At 38.9% G+C, this 24760-nt stretch overlaps 1 protein-coding gene across 3 annotated transcripts in view; it reads left to right on the top strand.

Annotated features, from left to right (window-relative positions):
• The window catches only part of LOC116313535 (rho GTPase-activating protein 21-A-like), a 79950-nt gene that overhangs the window by 5374 nt on the left and 49816 nt on the right, over positions 1–24760 (top strand). For 2 of the 3 annotated variants that reach the window (XM_039616715.1, XM_039616714.1), the window contains exon 1: positions 22808–22978. The exons of the other annotated variant lie outside the window; for it this stretch is intronic. In XM_039616715.1, the coding sequence (XP_039472649.1) occupies positions 22925–22978 (54 nt within the window). In that variant the 5' untranslated portion in view covers positions 22808–22924. Of the gene's footprint in view, positions 1–22807; positions 22979–24760 lie in introns of those variants that run through there. 3 annotated transcript variants of the gene reach the window in all.

Here is a 24760-nt window from a genome sequence, read left to right as displayed (position 1 = left end):
GCAAGCTGCCCAAACCTTAGGCTTTGGAAACTGCCAAGCAAAGACTCACAGCTTTGGCCAGCTGCTTACCAGAGAGATGGAAGTCACTAAACCATCCAAAGGGTACTCTCAGTGGCGGGGGAACACATGAGACTGGAGCAATACTGGAAGAACATATAGCAGAAAGATGCAACCCATAACAACAGTGCTCAGTGGCTACTGGATCTAAGAGCAGACCACAGCAACCTCCCTGAACAGGATCCAGGAACCACACAGTGGCGGACATTCAAGAAAGGGTCTCCAGAATGATGAGTTGGACAGCACAAGGCCCTGACATGATCCACACTTACTGGGTAAAGAAGGTAACTGCACTCCATGACCATCTGGCAGAACAAATGAACCAGCTGCCAATGGATGAGACACATTCAGAATTGTTAACCAAAGCCTGGGCAGTCCTGATAACCAAGGATCTGTTCCCATCCAACTAGAGACCAGTAATCTGTCTCAGTACCACATGGAGGCTCCTGCCAGGCATCGTAGCTGCTAGGATGAACAGGCATGTGGCTCAGTACATGAGTGTGGCACAGAAAAGAATTGCCATGAATATCAGAAGGGTAAAAAATCAGCTACTGGTAGACAGAGCAGTCAGGTGAGACTGTAAGACTAGTCTGACCAACGTGTGCAGTGCCTAGACTGACTACAATAAAGCCTTCGACTTAATGCTTCATACATGGATCCTGGAAAGCCTAGACGTGTACAAGATCAATAGGACCCTAAGCGCCTTCATCAGGAATTCAGTGGGAATGCAGCGAAAAACACTAGAGGCCAACTAGTGTTTACCAAGGAGATGCTCTGTCCTCACTGCTGTTCTGCATAGGCCTAAAAACTTTTTAGTTATTTATAGCCAACTCCTCTACAAGGCTGACATCAAGCTGTGAGCCAGAAGTGAACAAGACACTGATTCACGGAGCCATACTATGAGGATCCACAGAATCAACATCGAAATATCATTCAACTGGAGAAGTCAGATGGTAAGGAAATCCATCCATTCGCTTCTGCATGTCTTTGGACGGTGGGAGGAAGCCGGAGTATCCGGAGGGAACCCACACAAACACGGGGAGAACATGCAAACTCCACACAGAAAGACCCCGGCCTGATAGTGGAATTGAACTCAGGACCTTCTTGCTGTGCGGCAGCAGTGCTAACCACCATGCCACCGTGCTGCCCACTGGTAAGGAAATCTGACCGTGTAATCCAAACTCTGTTTGTCAGCAACCAAGCTGCTCTCAGCATCAAAAGTCTTCAACCTAAACAAACATCTGGAAGTAAGTTCTTTTTTAAAAACTAACGTTAGCCTACTGCAACTACCTTGTTTTAGTTGTGGTAGCTACCTGGGTTATGTGCCACTTTAGTATCTTCGTTGTACTGTTGCTGTGTGATTTGTTACTATTACTGAAGTTTACTCACCACCGAGCTAACACTGTTAGCTGGCGTTAGCTGAGGTTAGTTCATACACTGCAGAATGGCAGACTTGATATCCAGTGTTGGGGAGTAACAGAATACATGTACCGGTACCGGTGTTACGTATTTAAAATACAAAATATTTTAAATGTATTCCATTACAGTTACAGTTTAAAAAGGTGGTATTCAGAATACAGTTACTTTGTTGAAATAAATGGATTACCAAAAATAGAGAGGGCATGTTAGGTTAGGCTATGCCCTCTCTATTTTTGGTAATTCCACGCCAATGGAAACCCAAACAAAACACACATTAAGAGGCTCTAATGCCTGTGTCTCAATCTCACGGCCCATGTCACCTCTACTTGCGGCCCGCATATGACGTGAAGAAATATTTTTTAAAATTATTATTCAGAAAATGATTTAATAAGAAGGCAATAGGCAGAGTGTTACAGCCATAGCTCTAAAGAATGTAGCCTCATGAGCAGTGTAGTCCGTGCTGCAGGGAGAATGGACTGCCATACCTGTTATTTGTCTGTGAGCGTGACGGGGGGAGAAAAAGGAGAGTGGAAAAGTACGAGTTGTCACCGAGCAGAAACGGGAGATGGAAGCATGTAAATATAATAATAACCACTGCAGCCAAGAAGAGTGCCTGACGAGCCCAGTTGTAAGTAAGCTAGTAAGACTCGACTGTACACTGTGTACGCGCAGAATTGTTTTCTGTATGAGATCGCTGCAAAAGGTGCAGCCTTACCTAATGTCCACTGTTACTCATTTTATATTAAGATTTAAAAATCTAGTTGGTATTGGTATGGCGAGTAGCCTTCAGTAATAGTAATAAATCACACAGCAGTAGTACATTCATGTAGTTCTAAAAAGCATGATAATATATTAAGTAATCCAAAGTATTCAGAACATGTTACTCTCATTAAGTAATGTAACGGAATACGTTACAAAATACATTTTGGGGCATGTATTCTGTAATCTGTAGTGGAATACATTTTAAAAGTAACCTTCCCAACACTGTTGATATAATAATAAAAGCCAATACTAACATAGATGCATTGAATGGGAATATAAAACTCATCATTGTAGTGGAGTAATACATACCAAACTACAAACTGGTAGGTCTGGTAAGTCAGACTCTTTACAGTTTTAGAGGCTTTCAGTATTTTACTATCCAGATCTGATTTGAACTGCATAACAAGTATTTATAGATGATTAGATGTTACCATATTAAATGATCATTACATGCATACTTAATCATGTGATTTCATATCACTTAAAATTTGGAACCCTTGGTCTACTACTGTATTAAATTAAATCATTAACTGACATGACCTCTGACACATCTTTTCTCTCCTCAGTACACTTTTGTTATTTTGTTTTTCATCAAAGCCACAGGTCAGGTGATGTTATTTTCTGTCATCAGCAGAAACCATTGTTGTTGACGGTAGCTTTGCACCCCACTAACTCTGTATAACGCAAGGACAAAGTGCATAATTGACTTTTTAAAATGCTGGATGCTGAAACATGTATGTATACAAAAACAATTAAAATACCAGAAAAAGTAATTAAAATTAGTGCACAGGCCAAATCTATTTTATGCATTTGATCTTTGGGCAGAACATTGTTTTGAATAAGTTCTGTTCAGATGTGATTTGCATTGCTCAGATTGAACCTGAATTGCTCAACTTGAACAGATAGTTTTAAAAACTGAATTTGAAATCATATGTATTGGTTTGGAAATGATTGCCACTAAATTGAAACTGAATTTTATATTTTGAAAATAAATTCATTTGCTTTGAAACTGTCTCATCAAATCCTTTTTTATTAGTCATTCAGCTTTTACACTAAAGCAAACCACTGATGATAGGTTTACCAAGTCGGCGCTTTGAAACCTTTGATAAATGTTGTCTCAATAGTGGAGCCAAGTCTAAGTAAATAACTGTATAATATAGCATAATATATTACAATAATATTGTTATACTGTGATCAGTGTAAGATCAACTGTTTACTGTTTATTATTTAATGACACCCGAGTATAATTGTTGTTGTCTTTAGACGTCTCTGGTTGAAACTGCATTAAACGCCATCAAAGGCCACTCTATTCATACTAACTACCAGACTGCTAATTAGATAGGCTGTAGACTGTGGGCTAACCTACTTTATTTAGAGCAATATCAGATTTTCAGTATATGATTAAAACAGCTAGAATGATTCTGGTGACACTGACTTAAAAAACAATTAGTCAGCTGAACGTGCATCAAGCAAAAACATAAAAAACACATATACAGTCAGTGAAATTGAACATAGCCTAAGTGTACCTATGTTAACTACAGGGTGGGCCATTTATATGGATACACCGTAATAACATGGGAATGATTGGTGATATTAAAGTCCTGTTTGTGGCACATTAGTATATGTGAGGGGGCAAACTCCCCAAGATGGGTGGTGACCATGGTGGCCAATTAGAAGTCGGCCATCTTGGATACAACTTTTGTTTTTTCAATAGGAAGAGGGCCATGTGACACATCAAACTTATTGGTAATGTCACAAGAAAAACAATGGTGTGCTTGGTTTCAACGTAACTTTATTCTTTCATGAGTTATTTACAAGTTTCTTACCACTTATAACATGTGTTCAATGTGCTGCCCATTGCGTTGGATTGTCAATGCAACCCTCTTCTCCCACTCTTCACACACTGATAGCAACACCGCAGGAGAAATGCCAGCACAGGCATCCAGTATCCATAGTTTCAGGTGCTGCACGTCTCATATCTTCACACCATAGACAATTGCCTTCAGATGACCCCAAAGATAAAAGTCTAAGGGGGTCAGATCGGGAGACCTTAAACTGGCGCACGACGACCAGTCCACTTTCCAGGAAACTGTTCATCTAGGAATGCTCGGACCTGGCACCCATAATGTAGTGGTGCACCATCTTGCTGGAAAAACTCAGGGAACGTGCCAGCTTCGGTGCATGAAGAGGGAAACACATCATCATGTAGCAATTTCAAATATCCAGTGGCCTTGAGGTTTCCATTGATGAAGAATGGAGCCACTATCATTGTACCCCATATACCACACCAAACCATCACTTTTGTTGTTCCAACAGTCTTGGAGGGATCCATCCAATGTGGGTTAGTGTCAGACCAATAGCGGTGGTTTTGTTTGTTAACTTCACCATTCACATAAAAGTTTGCCTCATCACTGAACAAAATCTTCTGCGTGAACTGAGGGTCCTATTCCAATTTTTGTTTTGCCCATTCTGCAAATTCTGTGTGCCGATCTGGATCATCCTTGTTGAGATGCTGCAGTAGCTGGAGTTTGTAAGGGTGCCATTTGCGAGTAGCTAATATCCGCCGAAGGGATGTTCGACTAATGGCACTCTGCAGTGACATGCGGTTAGTGCTACGCTGTGGGCTCTTGCTGAATGAAGGTAGGACAGCCACTGATGTTTCTTCATTAGTGACAGTTTTCTTGCGTCCACATTTTGGCAAATCCAACACTGAACCAGTTTCACGAAACTTAGCAAGCAGTTTGCTGACTGTAGCATGGGAGATGGGTGGTCTCATAGGGTGTCTTGCATTGAAATCTGCTGCAATGACCCGGTTACTGCGTTCACCAGATATCAACACGATTTCGATCCGCTCCTCACGTGTTAACCTCTTCGACATGTCAATGGCTGTGAACAAAGAGAAACTTGTAAATCACTCATGAAAGAATAAAGTTACGTTGAAACCAAGCACACCATTGTTTTTCTTGTGACATTACCAATAAGTTTGATGTGTCACATGGCCCTCTTCCTATTGAAAAAACAAAAGTTGTATCCAAGATGGCCGACTTCTAATTGGCCACCATGGTCACCACCCATCTTGGGGAGTTTGCCCCCTCACATATACTAATGTGGCACAAACAGGACTTTAATATCACCAACCATTCCCATGTTATTACGGTGTATCCATATAAATGGCCCACCCTGTATTATATTTAGCCTGGTCTATGGCATTTCTTCTGCATTTAATTGTGCTTCTTCACTTCTTTACTCCCCCACCTTCCCATGGCAGCCCATTTCACCGAGCAACTAGTCTGACATTATATATAAAGAAGATGTATAACGATATAGAGAGAGAGAGAGACTGCATGTCGAGAGATTTTAACCAAATAGAGCCTTCTGTATGTGCTGAAACTGGAGAATGACATCATTAAAATTCTACTCATAAATGCAGCAACATAACACGCATGGCAACAGTTTCCACTTGTTGAACTATGCCACAGAGAACGGAGGCAGTTATAAAGGCACATAGAAAGTCAAATAAAAATGTTTTTCCTCTGCAGTAATACAAGGAAAGTATTTGAAACCCACCCAGAAACTGAGTGTGTGACAGGATGCAGCACAGGCAAGATAAGACTTTTTTGTATGTATGAGCTGGCAGGCTGTTGAGGGGTGGGGGATTTAAATCCAGTAGATTAAGGCTGTTGTGTAATGGTTAGATGGTCTGTGCTTTGTGAGACTGACACATGCCCTCTTGAAAATGCATTCAAATGATCTTATATAAGTACAGGAATATGTGAATGAATATCCTCTTTAAATTCATTATGGTTTAATCATTATGATTACGTTGTCCTACTCAGCAGTAATGTGCGTTCATGTGTTGCACCTACGCAGTTTGTCAAATTGCTAAGATTAGATGATGACTTATGGTCATATTTGTCCAAACTAGTGAGCGACTTTTGATTTCTGGCATGGCATGCCTCACTGTATGGCTAAAGACTTGAGGGAAAATTGGTATGTTGACCCAAAGCTTATCTTCAGTGATCTTCATTTGCTGTCCACTTTGTAGAATACATATAATTCAAGTAATGCAAGTGCGTGGCCTTTTTATACACTGTAAAATCTAATTAGTTCCCAGAACTCAAAAAAATTATGGAAACTCGTTGCCTCAAAAAAATTGAGTAAAGCTTAGCTAAAAATGACTAAGTCAGGACAACTTATTTAGTTTGAGTACTCTGTACAAGCTTATTTGTTCCCAGAACTCAAAAAAATTGGATCAAGTTTACGTAAGATGACCAAGTTAAGGCAACTTACTCATTTTGAGTAAGTTGTACAGCCTTGTTAGTTCCCAGAACTCAAAAAAATTATGGAAACTCGTTGCCTCAAAAAAACTAAGTAAAGCTTACTTAAGATGACTGTTAGGACAACTTATACATTGCAAGTCTGCAGTATTAAGAATAACTTGATATTTCTGACTGTACAATACTAATTGTTTACCTACTGACAAACATGTTAAGTTCAACTAAATGAAAAAACAATTTGTGGTAACCTGAATATGATTAAAAATAATTAACAACAATTTTTGTAATGATGTTAAAATCAGCCCAACTTTTATTTTCAAACACAACAAAGTACAACAGCCAACATACTGGACATGTTCTGCTGAACAACAAACAATTATATTGCCATCACTGTTATAATCTTACAATGAAACAAAGTCTCAGATGTAATTATTCTGAAAATAAGTTTAGGTCTACCACAGTTTGTTTTGTACTTACATTACTTATATAATCAAAATAAAATATTTATTGTTCTGTCACAAGTGCAGTCTCTAATTTAAACAACACATTTGTTTTCCATTCCAACACATGAGCTGGAATGTTGTATTATTTTAAGGATGCTCGTTTCCAGTCCAGGCATTACTGCCTGAATGACTGTCATGGATCGAGGTGATCCAAATGTAGGTGCAGAAGAAAGTCTTTAACTTCCCTTAAGTACAGTGGCAGTGGATGTGGGTTGGAGATGCAATGAGCTTGAACCTGCAGGCGACCATCTTCACTGACCACACCATCTGTGACGGAGGACTCATCTCTCCTGTTGTCCTGCAAGCAAACAATCATATTTTTTGGAACATGAACTTAATTGCTTTCTTAAAACATTTTTTTTCTGCATTTGGTATAAAACAGACTCCAATTTAGACGATCTCAGGCTCCCTCCCCACCGGAGAGGTGACATTCAATGTCCCAAATTGTCAGTCTGGATAGCCCTGACCACCACCCAACACACAATAATGTCATGAAAGCATCATTTTAAAAAAGGGCTATGCAAACATGGGCAATAACTTTCATTCTAATGATGTGCAAAATGATTTTGGGCACAAAACAGACTTTGCTGTTAGAAAACTTGCAGACTTCACTATATACAGTCTAAACTAAGTTTGGGGGATGTGATCTTTCAAGAAATGCAGACCAAACTGTTGTTGTTTGTTTACTTACACACTCTTGTAGAATTAACTGTGGTCACCAGCAACAGCATAGTGCAGTCATATCTCAAGTCCAATAACAGAAGACAGGAAAAGATCAGTAAAGAAACAACTTCCCCAAACCAAAGCACAAATAAAACAATAAGTAAAACAGGCTGATCTAAAGTATGATTAAAGTTCAGCCTGATTAATATAAATGTCATTGACAGTTGCTAATATATTGGAAAACCAAAATACTTACCACTGAGTTGATGTCTTTCTGTCCAACAACAGGAGTGCTGGTCCCGAGCCTCAAAGACAGTAAGAAGCAAGCAGAGGGAGAAAAAACAGAACATTTTTCAGAAACTGATTTGATCCTTAATGGCTGTGCAATCATTGTAACATAGAGTTTGCTTATGTTGTTAAATAAAGGCTAGATTTGACATTAATAGATGCCACAGATGTTCTAAAGCTGCCACAAAGCATGAAAAAAAAAAAAAATAGACGTCTCCGAAAACTTCGGAGCATTTTTGCAAATATGTGATGTCTTGATAAATCGAGCAGATATTTGAAATTTACACAGCTACATTCTCGCCTGAAAATATCTTAAAAGTTTATTTTGTGACCCAGAAAAAGTAATAAGTTTTTCAGCGGCGCTCCTCCGCCATTGCCGCGCTTACAAGTACGCACAGGCTCCGACAACCATGGCCGACAAATGCGATCCTCCTTTTCCCCAGACTACCCTTTCTGGGTCACAAAATAACCTTTTAAGATATTTTCAGGCGACAATGTAGCTATGTAATGCTCAAATATCTACTTAATTTATCAAAATATCACAAATTTGCAAAAGTGCTTCCACGTTTTCGGAGAGCTCTGTTATCCACCCCCCACACCTACCCCACCCCTAACAGCTGCACCTTCCGAAGAATTTTGTCTGGGCTCTTATCTCACTTATTTATTTCAAACAATCAACAGAAAATTTCACCACATAATTTTATGTAAGGTTTTTAAGGCTGTGGTGTTAATTTTTAAGTAACATGAGCCCAGCGGCAGCAGCAACGCTAGGCTAACACCAACTAGCTAGCAAGATTTTAAACCTGGTGCTAAACTAAGAGAAGCCACAAAATCAGTTTGAATAAGAGTAAACATTTACTCACCAAGTCAGTGTATCAGGTAAAAATCCACAGCAATGACAACAATAATATCTTGAGCTGATGCTTCTCCAGGTTTGCTCAACATATTCCAGAAAAAATGCACCGTGAACATGCGGACTGATCCGAGAGGGAGGAGGACGGTAGTCACGTGGCATTTTCAAAACACATCTTTTATCCTTCCGCACTGAGAAGCAAAACTTCCAGCTTACTTAGTTTTTCTAAGTTAAGACAACTCAAATAAATGGAGTTTATCAGCGTTTTTGCATAAAAAGTACTGGTAACTTATTTAAATTGAGTTCTAATAACAAATTGATAAAAATTGAGTTCAGCCTATTTAATATTTTTAATTAAACACAATATTACATTTTACAGTGTAGCTGCAGGGCGATGACACTGATGGGAGGGGATTGTCCTATGAAGCAGAGTTTTTTCTGAAGTTATGTAGTTCTAATTTATTCAGATTGCATGGGATCACACAGGGACCACCAATGAACCTGGATAGAGATATGTGTGTTTAAATCGTAAACTACTATATGTTATGATGACTGTTCATATGGCACTTGTAAACGTGGGAGAAAGAGTTCACGTACAACCGTTCCTCTTTTGCCCAACCTAACTTCTAATTTGTCTTCAGCTTACAGTCAGCTTGCTCTCTAGTGGTCAGCCTGCCCCACTGCACAGACAATCCCCAGCTTCAGTGGAGATAAGATGGATTAGGTATTTAGCGAAATCTCTTCATGCTGCTGTAAATAGACAGATGGGTTTGAGCCCCCCCACCACCACCCAACCAACCAACCTACCAACCTCCACACTCACCGCCTCTCTGTTGCTGTGCCAGGCCATGACATGACTGAACACAAGTGAACACAGGCAGATAAATGTCCATTTAATTTCAAAAGAGTACTTCTATTCCCCTTTGTATCCTTCTCATTTTACTTTTTTCAAAACATTTTGTTTAGTTTCATTGAAGCTTTATGCTTTTACAGTGACAGACAAGACTAAAACTAAGAATGATTGTGCCATACTTATTATACAACATGAGCAGTTTTTCCTTTTTCTTGATATTAATTTAAAAATACAATACTGAGAATATATACACTGCTCAAAAAAGAAAATACTTTAATCAGAGTATAGCATCAAGTTAATTAAACATTTTGGAATATTGATCAGGTCAGTTAAGTAGTGGGGGTAGTTAAGCAGTTATATAGCAGGTGCTATATAAAAGATCAACAGTTGTAATGGTTCAAACACAGCTCTCGCTCACCAACACAGGTTTCTCTGGGAGGATCTGTTCATAGCAAAACAACAGCTTAGAATCGTTCGTACAGGTACGTAGCAAAATTCACACGAGGAGGAGCCAAGCTTCAAGTGATTCAACCATCCAGCAAAGACTGAAGGTCTGCCACCGCCTTTAGAAGTGGCAACAAACGAGGATCATCAGGATTAGGAGCATTTCTTTAGTTGTTTGTAGGGAGAAGATGGGAAGCCAGGCAGAGTCCCATTTCTGCATTGCAACCAAACCACACACACACACACAAAGACAGAGAAGAGGTAGAGCACTACAGAGAGAGAGAGTGGTGAGTCAACCAGTGAGGACAAAGAGACTGTGACAACCAAAGGTTCCTCAGCTTTGTACTTTGTCTCTACTGAGCTGTCAAAATGTTTTTTATTCTGAGAATGATATTAATAGTATTCTTTCTTTGCTCTAATCTCTTTTTGTTCTTTCTTTCTTTTCAGACTGTTTAACCTTACAAATTTGCATTTCTGTGTTGTCCTGTAGAGTCAGAAGTGATCAAATTTGGATAAAAGGCTGAAGCTCACACAGCTGCAAGCTGTATCTGCTAATTAGTGCCAAGAAAAAGATTAATAAAATAATAAAGTTTTAGTCATTAAAGCTGAAGCATAAGCTTCTTGGACAGTCCATATTAGAACGTTTCGTGATAGACAATTCCATAACAGTGCCCACAAAAGCACCAATACTACAAATACTGTTAAATTAGTATATATGACCCTTTCAACCTTAAGGGGAAATGTAATTTAATTAGAGGGATACTGTCCACAGAGGTCGAAACTGCTTTTTGTACCCATAGATATATAAATATAAGAGATGGAAGTTGGTACTGTAATATCAGTGATATCATGTGTTTGTTTCTGAAGCACCAATAGGAAGCCTCAAAGCATTTCCATTGCTCCCATCTGGACTGCAAAAACAAAGAGGGACAGGTCTGATACTGCACACTTTTAAAAACTGTTAGCAAATTAGCATGTCATTTCTATTTTGAAACATAGTATGACCAAAATAGGCAATTTTTTTATAAAGTATGATTCAGAATGGAGAGCGAGCCCATAAACTCAGGAAAGTGTTTACATTGATCAAGACAGACACATTTTCTTATAGCTTCCTTTTTATGTTCATACCAGTTTTTTTTAACACTGTAAAGTTTGACTTGAACTGTGTTGTTTTTTTGTTTTTGTTTTTTCACTTCAGCACTGGCTTAGTTCTTTAGCCAAAGAGATTGTTGTTTGAATATAATCAGCCTTGGCAGCTTTAGGACATGTTTTCTTTTTTTTCTTTTTTTTTGTGCACATTTCACTGGAGGTATGGATGTGTTTACTTTGAAAAAATAGTTTCCTGGAAGGTTAGGACACGATTGTAACATATAAACTTGTCATCTCAATCGATTTTATCAAGCATCCATGTTGGATTTTATTGAAAGGTTTAAAAAGAAAATTACATAGGCCACATTTGTTTCAGTCTTTAGAGTGCGTGTGAGCATTTTTAATGTATTCTGTAGTTCTCCTACAACTTCAGTTTTTGTGAACAAAATTGTATTGTTACTTTGCTCTAAACAAACTTTAATTAGTGTTGTTCCATTCTACACACACAGTTTTTGAATTAACTTTCTTACTAGCCTTGCCTTAGATCAGGGCCGGTGTCCCTGCAGGTTTTAGATCTCACCCTGGGTCAACACACCTGAATCACATGATTAGCGCATTACCAGGCCTCTGGAGAACTTCAAGACATGTTGAGGAGGTAATTTATCCATTTAAATAAGCTGTGATGGATCAAGGACACATCTAAAACCTGCAGGGACACCGGCCCTCGTGGACTGAGATTGGGGACCCCTGCCTTAGATGATAAATAAGCACTCCAGGATTCATGCATACCATCTTTATTTTGTTTATGCAGAGTTTGCAATTGCAGAGAAATACTCTATTCATTTTGGGCATCTCATTCTGGAGCAGGAACCACTGAAAGATCTTTGGGGGCTCAAGAGGTTAACTTCTAGCTCCAAAACCACAACATGGTAACAGCCAAAATGCTAACGGGTGACATTGCAGTGGCTACATCCATCTTTTATACTATCAGTTCAGTTCATGATGGGCTAAAGTTGCAGGTTGGGAGTGTCACAAAATGCATAAGCTGAGAGACTGGGGGGATGGTGAGATACTGGTTCTGTGCAGGGCCCCCCCATTGTGAGGATGAAACCCTTTTGAGAGCAAAAGCAGATTAATGCTGCAGCCTGACCCCATATGTGTATGAACACACAGAGACTGTTGGAAAGGAAATTTAGGGCCTTTCTTTAGGGATGTTTTGGAACAACAAAGCTTTTAATCTCTTGTTATGGAAGATCTGATACAGGAATTTCAATAAATATCTGTGTCATTGTCTTTGGTAATATTTCAATTTGCCACCAACCAGAGATCCACAAACAAAAGTAATATATGGTGACAGAAGCTTGTGTGTAAAACTGCTGTTTTTGTTAACATTTTTCATTTATGTTAAGGAAGCTCAAAATACTTGGTGCCTCCTCCTCATTTTGAAAGAACTCTTTAAATATTGACTTGGATTGACTGTAAAGTCCAGCTAAAGTGCCTGGTAACATCTTTTAGTTTCTTAGACTATGCTTGTTTAGCATGTGGTCTAATGCAACCTATAGTGCTTGATGGGACTGGGACTGTTAATACTTGTCTATTCAATTCAATTTTATTTATATAGCGCCAAATCACAACAGCAGTCGCCTCAAGGCGCTTTATATTGTACAGTAGATACAGAGAAAAACCCAACAATCATATGACCCCCTGCGAGCAAGCACTTTGGCGACAGTGGGAAGGAAAAACTCCCTTTTAACAGGAAGAAACCTCCGGCAGAACCAGGCTCAGGGAGGGGCGGGGCCATCTGCTGCAACCAGTTGGGGTGAGAGAAGGAAAACAGGATAAAGACATGCTGTGGAAGAGAGACAGAGATTAATAACAGATATGATTCAATGCAGAGAGGTCTATTAACACATACTGAGTGAGAAAGGTGACTGGAAAGGAAAAACTCAATGCATCATGGGAATCCCCCGGCAGCCTACGTCTATTGCAGCATAACTAAGGGAGGATTCAGGGTCACCTGGTCCAGCCCTAACTATATGCTTTAGCAAAAAGGAAAGTTTGAAGCCTAATCTTAAAAGTAGAGATAGTGTCTGTCTCCTGAATCCAAACTGGAAGCTGGTTCCACAGAAGAGGGGCCTGAAAACTGCAGGCTCTGCCTCCCATTCTACTTTTAAATACTCTAGGAACAACAAGTAAGCCTGCAGTGCGAGAGCGAAGTGCTCTAATAGGGTGATATGGTACTACAAGGTCATTAAGATAAGATGGGGCCTGATTATTTAAGACCTTGTATGTGAGGAGCAGGATTTTAAATTAAATTCTGGATTTAACAGGAAGCCAATGAAGGGAAGCCAAAACAGGAGAAATCTGCTCTCTCTTTCTAGTCCCTGTCAGTACTCTTGCTGCAGAATTCTGGATTAACTGAAGGCTTTTCAGGGAGTTTTTAGGACATCCTGATAATAATGAATTACAGTAGTCCAGCCTGGAAGTACCGGTTTTTGATACGGGCGACACGGGCGGTTGCCCAGGGCAGCATCACGGGCATCGGCAAAAAAACAAAACAAAACAAAACAAAACAAAAATTGCTCGTACTCATGCTGCCCGTCATGCCAGCGCATTTTGGGGATGGCATAGGCACCGATCGGTTTAAAATAAAAACAAACCAAAAAACACGAAAACACCAGACATTATGATACAGACTTATAATTTACACCGATGTGTTTTCGAAATTCTATATGCGAAAAGTGAGCGCGAGAGCCCTCGGTGCGCCTGCTCGCTGCTGAAGTAAAAGTAAACTTTGTCATCTCCGCTATATACAGTCCAGTATATAGAGAGAGGAGACGAGGCTCCAGTTACAACAGTGCAAGTAAACAAACAATAAATATAAGAAGGGTAAGAAAATAAATATACACTTTAGGACTAGGCGTAAAGGGATCAATAACAATTTAAAATTTATAATTTACAGTTTCATGATTTAAAGTCTCACACACAACCCATTGAAAGGGGAGGGGGGCCGGCTGCTTCCAAATAGAGCACATTTCATTCATAATGTTGTAAATCCAAGCCCATTATGTATTCATGATTTGAATCCTGGGTTGTGCGAAATCCCAGAAATAAACCCTAGACAAAGCGAATCTGTGAAGGTGTAGGTCGTGGTGATCCTCGAGTTGGGAGATGGGTGTTCATACTGGAGTGCCAAATTAAAACCAATGAAAGATGGACAAGAAAAGCTCAAAGCCATCGGGTCCTCAGTTTAGAAAAAAGAGAAAAGAAGAGGAGCAGAAACGAGCAAAAGATACAGGTAAGCAGATGTGTCATTGGATAATGGCAGGTCATGTATCCTGAAACAATCAGAATCATAATCAGAATACTTTATTAATCCCTAAGGAAATTATGTGAGTTACAGTTGGTCCAAGAAGAAATGGTAAAAATAGTAACAGTAACAGACTTAACTCCAAACAATACCTTATGTTACAGATTTTACACATTTAAGAAATAGCACTAATATATGCAGATCACTCAATTATAAATATCAAGGGTTAACAGAGGTGATTATAAATAAATATCAAGAAAATTGAAAGAATATTCCAGAGTAGAAAAGAGCGTGTGTAAAAAAAAAAAAAAGGGTGTAACTATTGCAGTGTTTACAGTGTGTTAGATGGAGGAGTTGTACAGGGAGATGGCCCGGGCAGGAATGATTTCCTGTGTCGGTCAGTAGTGCTTTTTGGTAATCTCAGTCTCTCACTGAACGTGCTCCTGTGACTAGCCAGCATGTCATGTCATGGAGTGGGTGGGAGGTATTATCCAACATTGTCTTTATCTTGGACAACATCTACCTCTCAGACACCACCCTAATGGAGTCCAGCTCCATCCCCACAACATAACTGGCCTTGTGGATCAGTTAATTTAGTCTGTTGGCATCTGTGACCCTCAACCTGCTGCCCCAGCATGCAACAGCATAGAGGATGGCACTGACCAAAACAAAGATACAACAAGATAACATCAATTAGTAGGGATAGTGAAAATGTCTGTTTACGTTTGTTAGTCACTTGGCTATGATAGTAAACAGTAGACACTGATGTAGCTTACTGAATCTTTTGGACTGTGTTCAGCACAATATTAATTAGTCATTGTCAATTGTTGATTTGTCCTGTTCTCATTGTATGGTAAATGGTAAATGCATTTGTATAGCGCTTTTACTCAGTCCCTAAGGACCCCAAAGCGCTTTACGCTACATTCAGTCATTCACCCATTCACACACTGGCAATGGCAAGCTACATTGTAGCCACAGCTGCCCTGGGGCGCACTGACAGAGACGAGGCTGCCGGACACTGGCGCCACCGGGCCTTCTGACCACCACCAGTAGGCAAACATGGGGTTAGTATCTTGCCCAAGGATATTTGGCATGCAGCCAGGAGGCAGCCTGGGATCGAACCAACAACCTTCTGATTAGTGGCTGACCTGCTCTGCCACCTGAGCTACAGCCATGTATGACGAATTACGATGGCTATTGAATGGCTACGAATTATGGTAGCTGTTTGCATACTATGCATACTCTCTCTTCATATATGTGTGTGTGTTTCTCTGGTGAAATTCAGTATGGTTTTATGTTAATGTACAACATAAAACCATTGGGGGGGGGGACATTTGAAACACCCGGGGCTTAGCCCTAAAGGGTAGTATGCATGTGGGATTTTTTTTTTTTTGGGGGTAGAAATGACTGAAAGATTAATCAAAATCAGGACTACTTAGGACTTAACCAAGACAGAACCAGAATCAGAACTAGATGATAGTAGCACTAAAAATCATCATAGACCTGCATTACACTTATTTTTTAATTCTACCAAAGCACACTATTTAGATTCAGAAAAGTTTATATAATTATTTAGCCTTGTTGTGCAAACAAGCCTGCATAACTTAATAAATATATAACTTGAAAAATAACAAACCTAAAAAGAAACACTAGCTACGAGATACAGTACATGAGTACCTATGATACGGTGATACTTTTGGTAAACAACCATTTGACTAACATGTGTCTCACCTGCTCTTGTTCCATCTCTGTTCTGTCCTCATTCTCCATCTCCCTCTCTGTTCCTCTCTCTCCCTCTTTGTGCTGACAATCATCAAATATACAGTTGAAACCAGATATTTACATACTCTTCAGATCAAAACACAAACACTTTTTTAATTGTAACATCAAATCACACTAAATGTTTATTTTTTTAGATTGGTAAATATAAAAAACATATTTGTTAACTTTAAGAGTAAAGAGAGAAACTATCTGTATTTCTTAATTGCAAATGGCACCAAATTGTATTCAAAATTGAGCCACACTTATGGAGCTCCACAATTCTTTTCCTGGTGTTTTGGTTGACATCTCTTGATTTTCCCATTTCAAAGAAACAGGCTCTGTGTTTTGCCTTATATGCATCCACAGGTGTGCCACCAATTTACTCACATGGACTCTACTAACCTATCAGAAGCTTCTTAAGCTCAGAATGGAATCGTCTGGAGTTTTCTTATTAATTAACAATAAACTTAGTGTATATGTACTCCTAAATTTGATGAAAGTGATAAAAAATAGACAGCTCTGTCTCTCTTTATTCTGAGATTTAACTAATTCAAAAGATATTTCAATATTTATTTATCCAAAACAAAACAAGTTTACTCTAAATTGATGTTGTACAGTAAAATGTTCTTGTGTTTTCCATAAAGTGTATGTAAGTATCTACTTTAAACTGTGAAGATACTGCTGTGTATTGAAATTCCTCTTGTTTTGCATAGAAATATACTGAACAACATACAAGGCATAATATATAAAATACTACCTGAGTTTTTTCTTTGAAAGAAGCTCCTTATGTCCATTCTTGCATATCAATACATTACTGAAACCGATTTATTTAGCCGTGGAGGGTAACAACTGAAAATATGAAATAAACACACATGTAAGCTAAGACTCTCTAAAGAAACAGCATTGTTGTTGTTCGGCTTTTCATTTCGCCATTTGTTGATTCACTTGAAGAGCAAGTAACGTAATACGGGTCAAGTGATAAGTTTGATATCAATCTTTCTTGATACACCGTCATATTTACATTATTTGTACAGTACGAATGATTTGCTTTGGTGCCCGGTCGAACTTCAGTTCTAGTCTGTCTGCCTGGCTCCGTTTCTCCAACAGCGCACTCGCAGGCAGCAGCTGCCCTGCCCCGCTTAGTGCCTGAGCTCGGATCATACCAATATTAGGGGGGGATTTACGCACAGTCGTAAATTCCCACAGTGTGCACTATGTGCTTCGAATATTGTGTGTAGTTTTTTGTTTTATACAGTTGTCAGCCAGGCATCTAACTATGAAAAAATTACACTCCAAAAGATCCGGGGCTTCTGACAAAACAACCCGGGCTTAAGCCCAGTAAGCCCCCCCTCGTGTTCGCCCAGGGCGCCAAACAGGCTGTGCTTCCAAACCGGCATTTAAAGTTATCCCAGAGAAGTAAAGCAAGTGTGTAAGTTCATCTCTGAATGTTTTGAAGAGCGACTGCCTCTCATTCTCTCCCTCTCCTTTTGCTACTTCAATCATGAAACTGATCAATGATCAGCTGATCGGCTTTTCTGTCGCGAGTCCCGTCTCTCTTGTTTGTTTATCGCCCACTTTGCGCCAGAAAGAGGAAACCAGCGGATAAACAACAGCAGCACGTTTAAGCTTGATAAGCTGTTGTTGAATTTATTTAATATTACTTTCTACACCAGGATCCTTTTCTATGTGCTGACGGCTGGTAACTGCGCAGGGGCGAGTCTAGGAAAGTTTTGCCAGGGGGGCCGGTAGGGCATTAACAGGGAAGGGGGGGTTAAAAAGAAATACTTTTCTTTCTTATTCTCATTTAAAATGTCTAGCTTTTGATAAATAATTATCTGAATCTTACAACCAAAGTTTTCATCTGATTTAAAATGTATAGAAATCCATTATTCTTTATAGGAACTATTAAGTTAAATTTATAACCTAGTAAGCTATGGTACTTTCTCCTTTGGGAAGATACCATCTGTGCAGTCTGCAATTCTGTTGAAGAGAGATGTTGAATCTATTTAATTATTGTAGAAAAAGTGTTGATTTCTGTGCATTTTTTTTTTTTACACTAGCATTAAATTAAAGTCAATTACATCAATTAAGCATTATGAGGTGGAGGGTGGTTCCCCCATTTTTTTTTTTATTTTTTTTTTTATATTGCTGGGAGTTTGCAGCCCTATTAGTTAGGTTGCTTAATATTTCCACTAAGTACTCTTTAAAATACCAGAATAAGGAGGATGGTGTAGGTTTAAGTTTATCAGATTGAGTATTGCTGATCTATTAAATATTTTGGGTGCAGTGTATTTTTTGCATACAGGTATGACAGAATAGCTATAGTTTTGTTTTGTTTTTTAACTTGAGTATGAACTTATACAAAATGCAGATATTTAAAGATATTTAAAAAAAAATTATAGATTATAAAATGCGCTATATCGGATTTATATTGGTATCGGCAGATATCCAAATTTATGATATCAGTATCGGACATAAAAAAAGTGGTATCATGCCATCTCTACTTGTTAGTGATAAACTCTGAGCCACCTCTTCGTCTGAGCCACAACTTTGCAGTACAAAAGGGAGCTAGTCAGACAGATTCGTAATCCTCTATCTCGCTAGATCTCTCACTCTCAGGTTACTCACACCGCAGGCCCAGTTATCCTGCACTGAAGGAAGCAGAAAACAAGTTGCGGTCTCTCCACATACAAAAACAGAAAAACATTTCCATACAGCAGCACTAATCCCACTTATAGCTCTTTGTTAACAATCCAGCAATGAATGGACGTCTTCCTCCAGCAGGGAGCAACTGATCACGAGATCACAAACTGGTGAGGTAATCAGCTCAGGTGCCCAGGTGTTGGCAGGCGGAGAGCAGGAGGCAGGCCGGCCTCTAAGACATGGGTGTGGTTAGTGCAAAAGCAAACACACCACACACAACACAGACAGTCAGAGAGAGAATGAAAAAACAGAAAGAGAGAGAGACTGAAAAAGTGAGAGCGAGATGAGTCAGAAATGGGGATTGGAGGACCATGATAAGACTACTAGCAGTTCAATATTCCAAGTTTCACAGTTTATCAGGACAAGCAAGACAAGTTGCCTTTTTAAATCTAAAAGTAGATATTAATTAATTAATCCCTCTTTTTCTTTGCTTGCACCCTTGACATTGCTGCCATCCTGTGGCCACAATTGGCTACTGTAAAAAGCAGGGTTGCCTTTTTTCTATACAAATCCACAGTGCATCTCACTTCCATGGCTATGTCCATGTCCCAAACTTGGGGGGGGGGATGCGCATGTGCTGGTCTTTGACAGGAGATCGATGGGAGATTAGCATGCTAGACAACCTGTTATTGGTTCTGCTTCTGCTCCTCTTACATCAGTTAACATCAAACATAAAGCCCGGGGGCCAGAATCAGCCCGGCAAAGACTCCAATGTGACCCACTGGTAGGCTTAAGGAAATGTGCATAGATTTTAAGCTTTTGCTGTATGTCCAAAGTTTTGCAGCTTTTCCTATTAATAAATTCTCCACCTGCACTGCCACCTGCACTGCCATTCATACACAAAAGTAGTAAGGTACTAGATAAACAATTAAATTAAATTACTATCTACTTTAAAGAGTTCTCTTTTTATTATAGTGGTTCCATAGTTTAAAAAACTCTTGTTTTATAAATGCAGTCAGGGCAATAAGAAGCACCAATACCATATGAAAATAACTTTTTTCTGTCTTTTTGCAAACTTGTTATGTACAGAAACTGAGATGTATTGTTAAAATTACACTTCTTTTACTTATATTAAAATATCTCCACAATTAAATGTTTAGGTAAATATCTTTACACTGACAGAAAGGGTAATTTCCCTGGTCCAGCCCTCTTAAGATCAAAGTTGGCTGTATGTGGGCGACAGAATAAAATGAGTCTGACATCCCTGATGGTAAATGGAGCAGCTCTCTTGCTTTACACAAGTTGACTCATTCACCCATTCATTTCTCAGTTTTTTCTATCTTCATTCACACACATTTTTACTTCAATTGATTTATCAAAGAGCAACTTGGGGTTAGTATCTTGCCCAAGAATATTTGGCGTGCAGCGTGACACCATGTTATCATCTCATGTATGCTGGAGCAGTGTTATTAACACTTTAATTGTAACTCTTGTTGCTGTCCATGATATGTGACAGCATGTCACACATGGAGCTTTAATTTAAACTAAAATTAAAAATGCAACTGAACAAACCACTACCTTCTTTAAATCATTATCATGAACTCATTATCACTGGACTCGCATGTTGGTAACTCAAGCATAGGCTGGCAGCCACTTTGTACGATACGCTCCCTGTGGAGGCATTTTTCTTTAGCATTCTTAGAGACTGTGTCTGACTTTGTGCGAGAGCAATGTAACACCAGTAGAGGGTGTTGAAGTGTCTATCTACACTCTCAGACTCTGTGTGTCTTTCTCTGTCTCCTCTCCCTTGGGGCTCCATGTCCTGCTCTTATATAATGACTCATTGAGAGCATGTTAGGGCACATGTAGTGCATGCTCTTCTCTCTGTCCCAAGGGGACTGTTGGCACAGCATCACAACTGGGGCTGTATGTTGTTCCACTGTCTTTGGACACTACACAGATATATACTTTTCACTTCATACACCATTATCTTGACATATGTACCTGCCCTAACTGTAGTCACAGACACTTCTTCAGTACTTACAGTTCTAAAACTAGAGGCCACAACAAAGCATAGTGTAAGAAAGGTGTCTGATACAATTCAATAAAATTAATTTTAGTTGAAATCAGAGGATCCTCGCACCCTATGTCTGGGTGAATTGCCATCGAGCATTGTCAAAATTACACATTAAATTAAAAATGACTGATTTCCTGTTGGGTTTAGTATAGGACTCCATGAGACTTTTTTGTACACCTTAGATCAGGCTGCCTAATTTCAGACTCATAGATGAAACTTAATGCAGGGGCTGCTTTTTAAAAATGTTGTAGGTGGTGCTGTGGAGCTATTTTGCAATATCCAATGATCAGAGCCATAAAAAATGAAAGTCTTCATCAAATTGGAGGTGTGACAAGTTTCAAGATTTTTTGAGCTTAGCTGTAAAGTTTGGGAGAGATTCAACAAGGTGTCTATTAGTTATAGCAATTTCGTGCTTGATAAGATAACCTTTATTAGTCCCACACGCGGGAAATTTGTTTTGTTACAGCAGAAAGTGGACAGTGCAAAGTTACATAGCAAAAATTAGAAAAACACTGGAATAGGATAAGAATAAGATACTGTACACAACCGTACACAATACAATTGAATAAAATAAAATAAAATATTATATACAATAGAATGGTAGAATAGAATTGATGGTAAAATGCTGAAATTAATTTGATGACAACTCACAGTTTTCCATGCATCCTAAGCACAACTCATCAACGCTTTCCTTTGAGGTTGCTGTGGTTGACCACCTTGAAACTGTGGTCTAGGAGTAAAACATGACATTTCCTGTTCCCACTAGGTGGCGTGGTGACCATTGGCAAATATTGCATTTGAAATATGTTCAGGGGGTGGAGCCTTATCACACGTGGAGAAGTTTGGTTCAGATTGGACAGTGTATTTGTGAATAAGAACCAATTAAATTTCTATGGTGAATGATCAAAATGCGGTGTGGACACAGAAAGGCACCACAATTTTTAATATGGCCCACATCTGTAGTTTAGACTGACCAAATATGAAGTTGATTGGATAAAATCCCTCGGAGTTCAAAAAAGAAGAATTCCTGGAAATGGTCAAGTTAGTGCCAAAATTTCATCTTCAGTTTAATATGGCTGACTTCTTGCTGGGTTTGAGTCATGTGGCCAGTGGACTATTCCTGTCTTGGCATGTTACACATATGTACCAGATTTCATACATGTGCTTGACACCCAATGGGGTCAGTTTTTTCACTTTTGTAGAGGATGAGCCATTATGCCCAAAACCAATAAAATGCATAAATAAAAGTAAAATACTAGACTGTGTGCAAAATTTCATGAGTTTGTGAGCAAGTTCAATCCTCTCAAGAAGGCAATTACATTAACCAAAATAATAAAAATAAAAATAATAAGTGGAGCGGCTCTAAAGGTAACAACATTTAATTAAAAAACATTGCTTTACAATAAATTTTTACCTTTCTTCAAGAAAATAAGCTATTCACGAACTCCAAGCAGGTCTTGGAGGATGAACGAATTGATACCATTGATGGGCTCCGACATTTGACTGACCTAAATCCAGTAGAATACAGTTTGAACTGTCATCTGTAATCGCCCACTAAGGTTTATGTTGAGCAATAATGTTGAGCAATATTAAAAATGTTAGTGGTTCTAATAGGTTTTAAACAAAATATTTTATTTAAGTAAAGCGTATAATTTCTGATAAGAATCTTCTTCCTATATGGAATGCCTGAAACGCAAACATACACTTGAAGAAAATGCGTAAACACGTTCCCATATTTATTTTGAAGTTCACACTTCCGGTTGTGCTGTGCCACATGCTTTTAGCTGAACTGTTTACGTTGTGGGGACTGCTGGAGAGAAGAGCACAGCCAGTCTGCACTACACCGCAGCACGATTTAAGACAAAAATGTTGACAGCAGAGTATGTCTTTTTGTCGGTTTACGCACGCCAGACGCTGACAAGCCAATGAATGGAGTTACTTTTTGCGTTGTTGGAATTCCACCTCACTCAGACGCTGAAGTAAGTCAGATATAATAACTGTTTTTCCGGCGACTGGAATTGTTACTATTATTATATTGATCAGCTATTCCCGTCGGGGGGCAACAATCTTATTCTTTATGGATTTATTTATTAAACCCATAAATACTCAAGACGGTAAATCTTCCCCAAAATGGATGCTACTTAGTATAATGGTATACTAGACGAATCAGAGCTTTTTTGCCGTAAAAAGTCTAAACCAAGGATGTTAAACTCATTTTACAGCTTGAGCCCAATTTAATCTCAAGAGCATGTAAACAAGTACATGCTATGCAGATGATGAACAGTATGAGATGTTGTTTTTTTTTAAAAAAGATATGAATGATTTTCATTATTTTCATTATTTTTTCATTTAATCATGTATCTATCTAAAAGTGGACAGAACGTTCACATATTTTAGGAACTTCAGCCTTACTTGCTAAAATTCGTCCATTCTTGTGTAAAGCTGAAAAGGTAAATGATTTCACATCAGTTATTTGAGCTTGAAAAGCACCCACGCTGGCCCAGTGGGTGACAGTCTTGGGTTAAACACTCTATTTAATAAATGTTTTGTTTCACTAGGAGAAGGGTGGGATAGTTTCCGCAATAGCTGTGTCACAGCATTGACAGACAAACTGCAGACATGACTTTTTGTGCATTTTTGGAGATGTTCTCGTGCACTTGACCGTGTCTTATGCAACTTGTCAAATTCCCAAACTTAAAAACAAAACTGGAAGCCACATAATGTTAACCCATGAAAAAGTTATGACTGGCAGTGCATGGTTTTGTAAGAAACTCAAAATCTGTGTATTTTACTTTGCTGTGAATGTCTACACCACAGTTTATTCACTTGAGACCGTTCTACACATAATACTAAACATATCTTGCAAAATCGAGGTATGGGGTGTGGGCAAATGGCAATGGAATTGGAATGCATGTATTTCCATGTGCCAGCCCACATATGCATATTTGGCAACAAAAGGCACATTGTAAGCTTTGGTCTTCTGTTAGTGCAGAAACATTTACTCAGAAACATTTCATGAGCCTATTTAGAAACTTAGAAACTTAGAACTAATTTACTAATCACGATTCTGACATTTTCCTCTTTCATTACTCTGTGTCCCTTCACTCAGCACATTATTCTTTGCTCAGATTGTATGAGTTATTTTCTGCCCTAGCTTTTAATATTTTCAGAGCTTATTATTGTGGGTGTGTTTTCCTATTATTGTCATGGCCCAGTTAGCATCAGGGTCATACACAAGAGATAATTATAACAATGGTGGTCGAACTTTCAGCATTTCCCTTTTAAGTTTAAAGGAAGTAACTCAGCTGTTTTCATCACAAGTTACATCTGTTGGGTTGCAGTATCTGTTAATACAATATCATTTATTAGTGGATAATATTTATTATTTATTTTACTAAGTTATGTTGGTGGAGTTGGGGACACGCTAAGTCGGCTGCATCTGTAACAAAACAGAGTATATGATACACAGAACCTGAAAGATAAAACAAAGGGAGGTACACAAATGAACATACAAGTTTGCTGTGTGTGTCTGAGTGAGAGAGAGAGAGAAAGCAAGACAAGAACATGAGTGTGTGCATGAGCGTTTGTCATGACATACTTGACAGGGTGAGGGTGAGAGACAACAAGCCCCTCTCCCCCGAAAGCAAGAGGCGGACAGGGTAAAACAGTCCATGGTCCATGGCCCCCCAAGAATAGAACAGAATAAACACTTTTTTGTCAGTCAACTCATACACCAGTTAGTGCACATCGTAACAAAATTT

The sequence above is a fragment of the Oreochromis aureus genome, linkage group 8, assembly GCF_013358895.1.
Source record: "Oreochromis aureus strain Israel breed Guangdong linkage group 8, ZZ_aureus, whole genome shotgun sequence".
Classification (NCBI taxonomy): Eukaryota; Metazoa; Chordata; class Actinopteri; order Cichliformes; family Cichlidae; genus Oreochromis; species Oreochromis aureus.
This window is presented reverse-complemented; position numbering and strand designations above follow the sequence as displayed.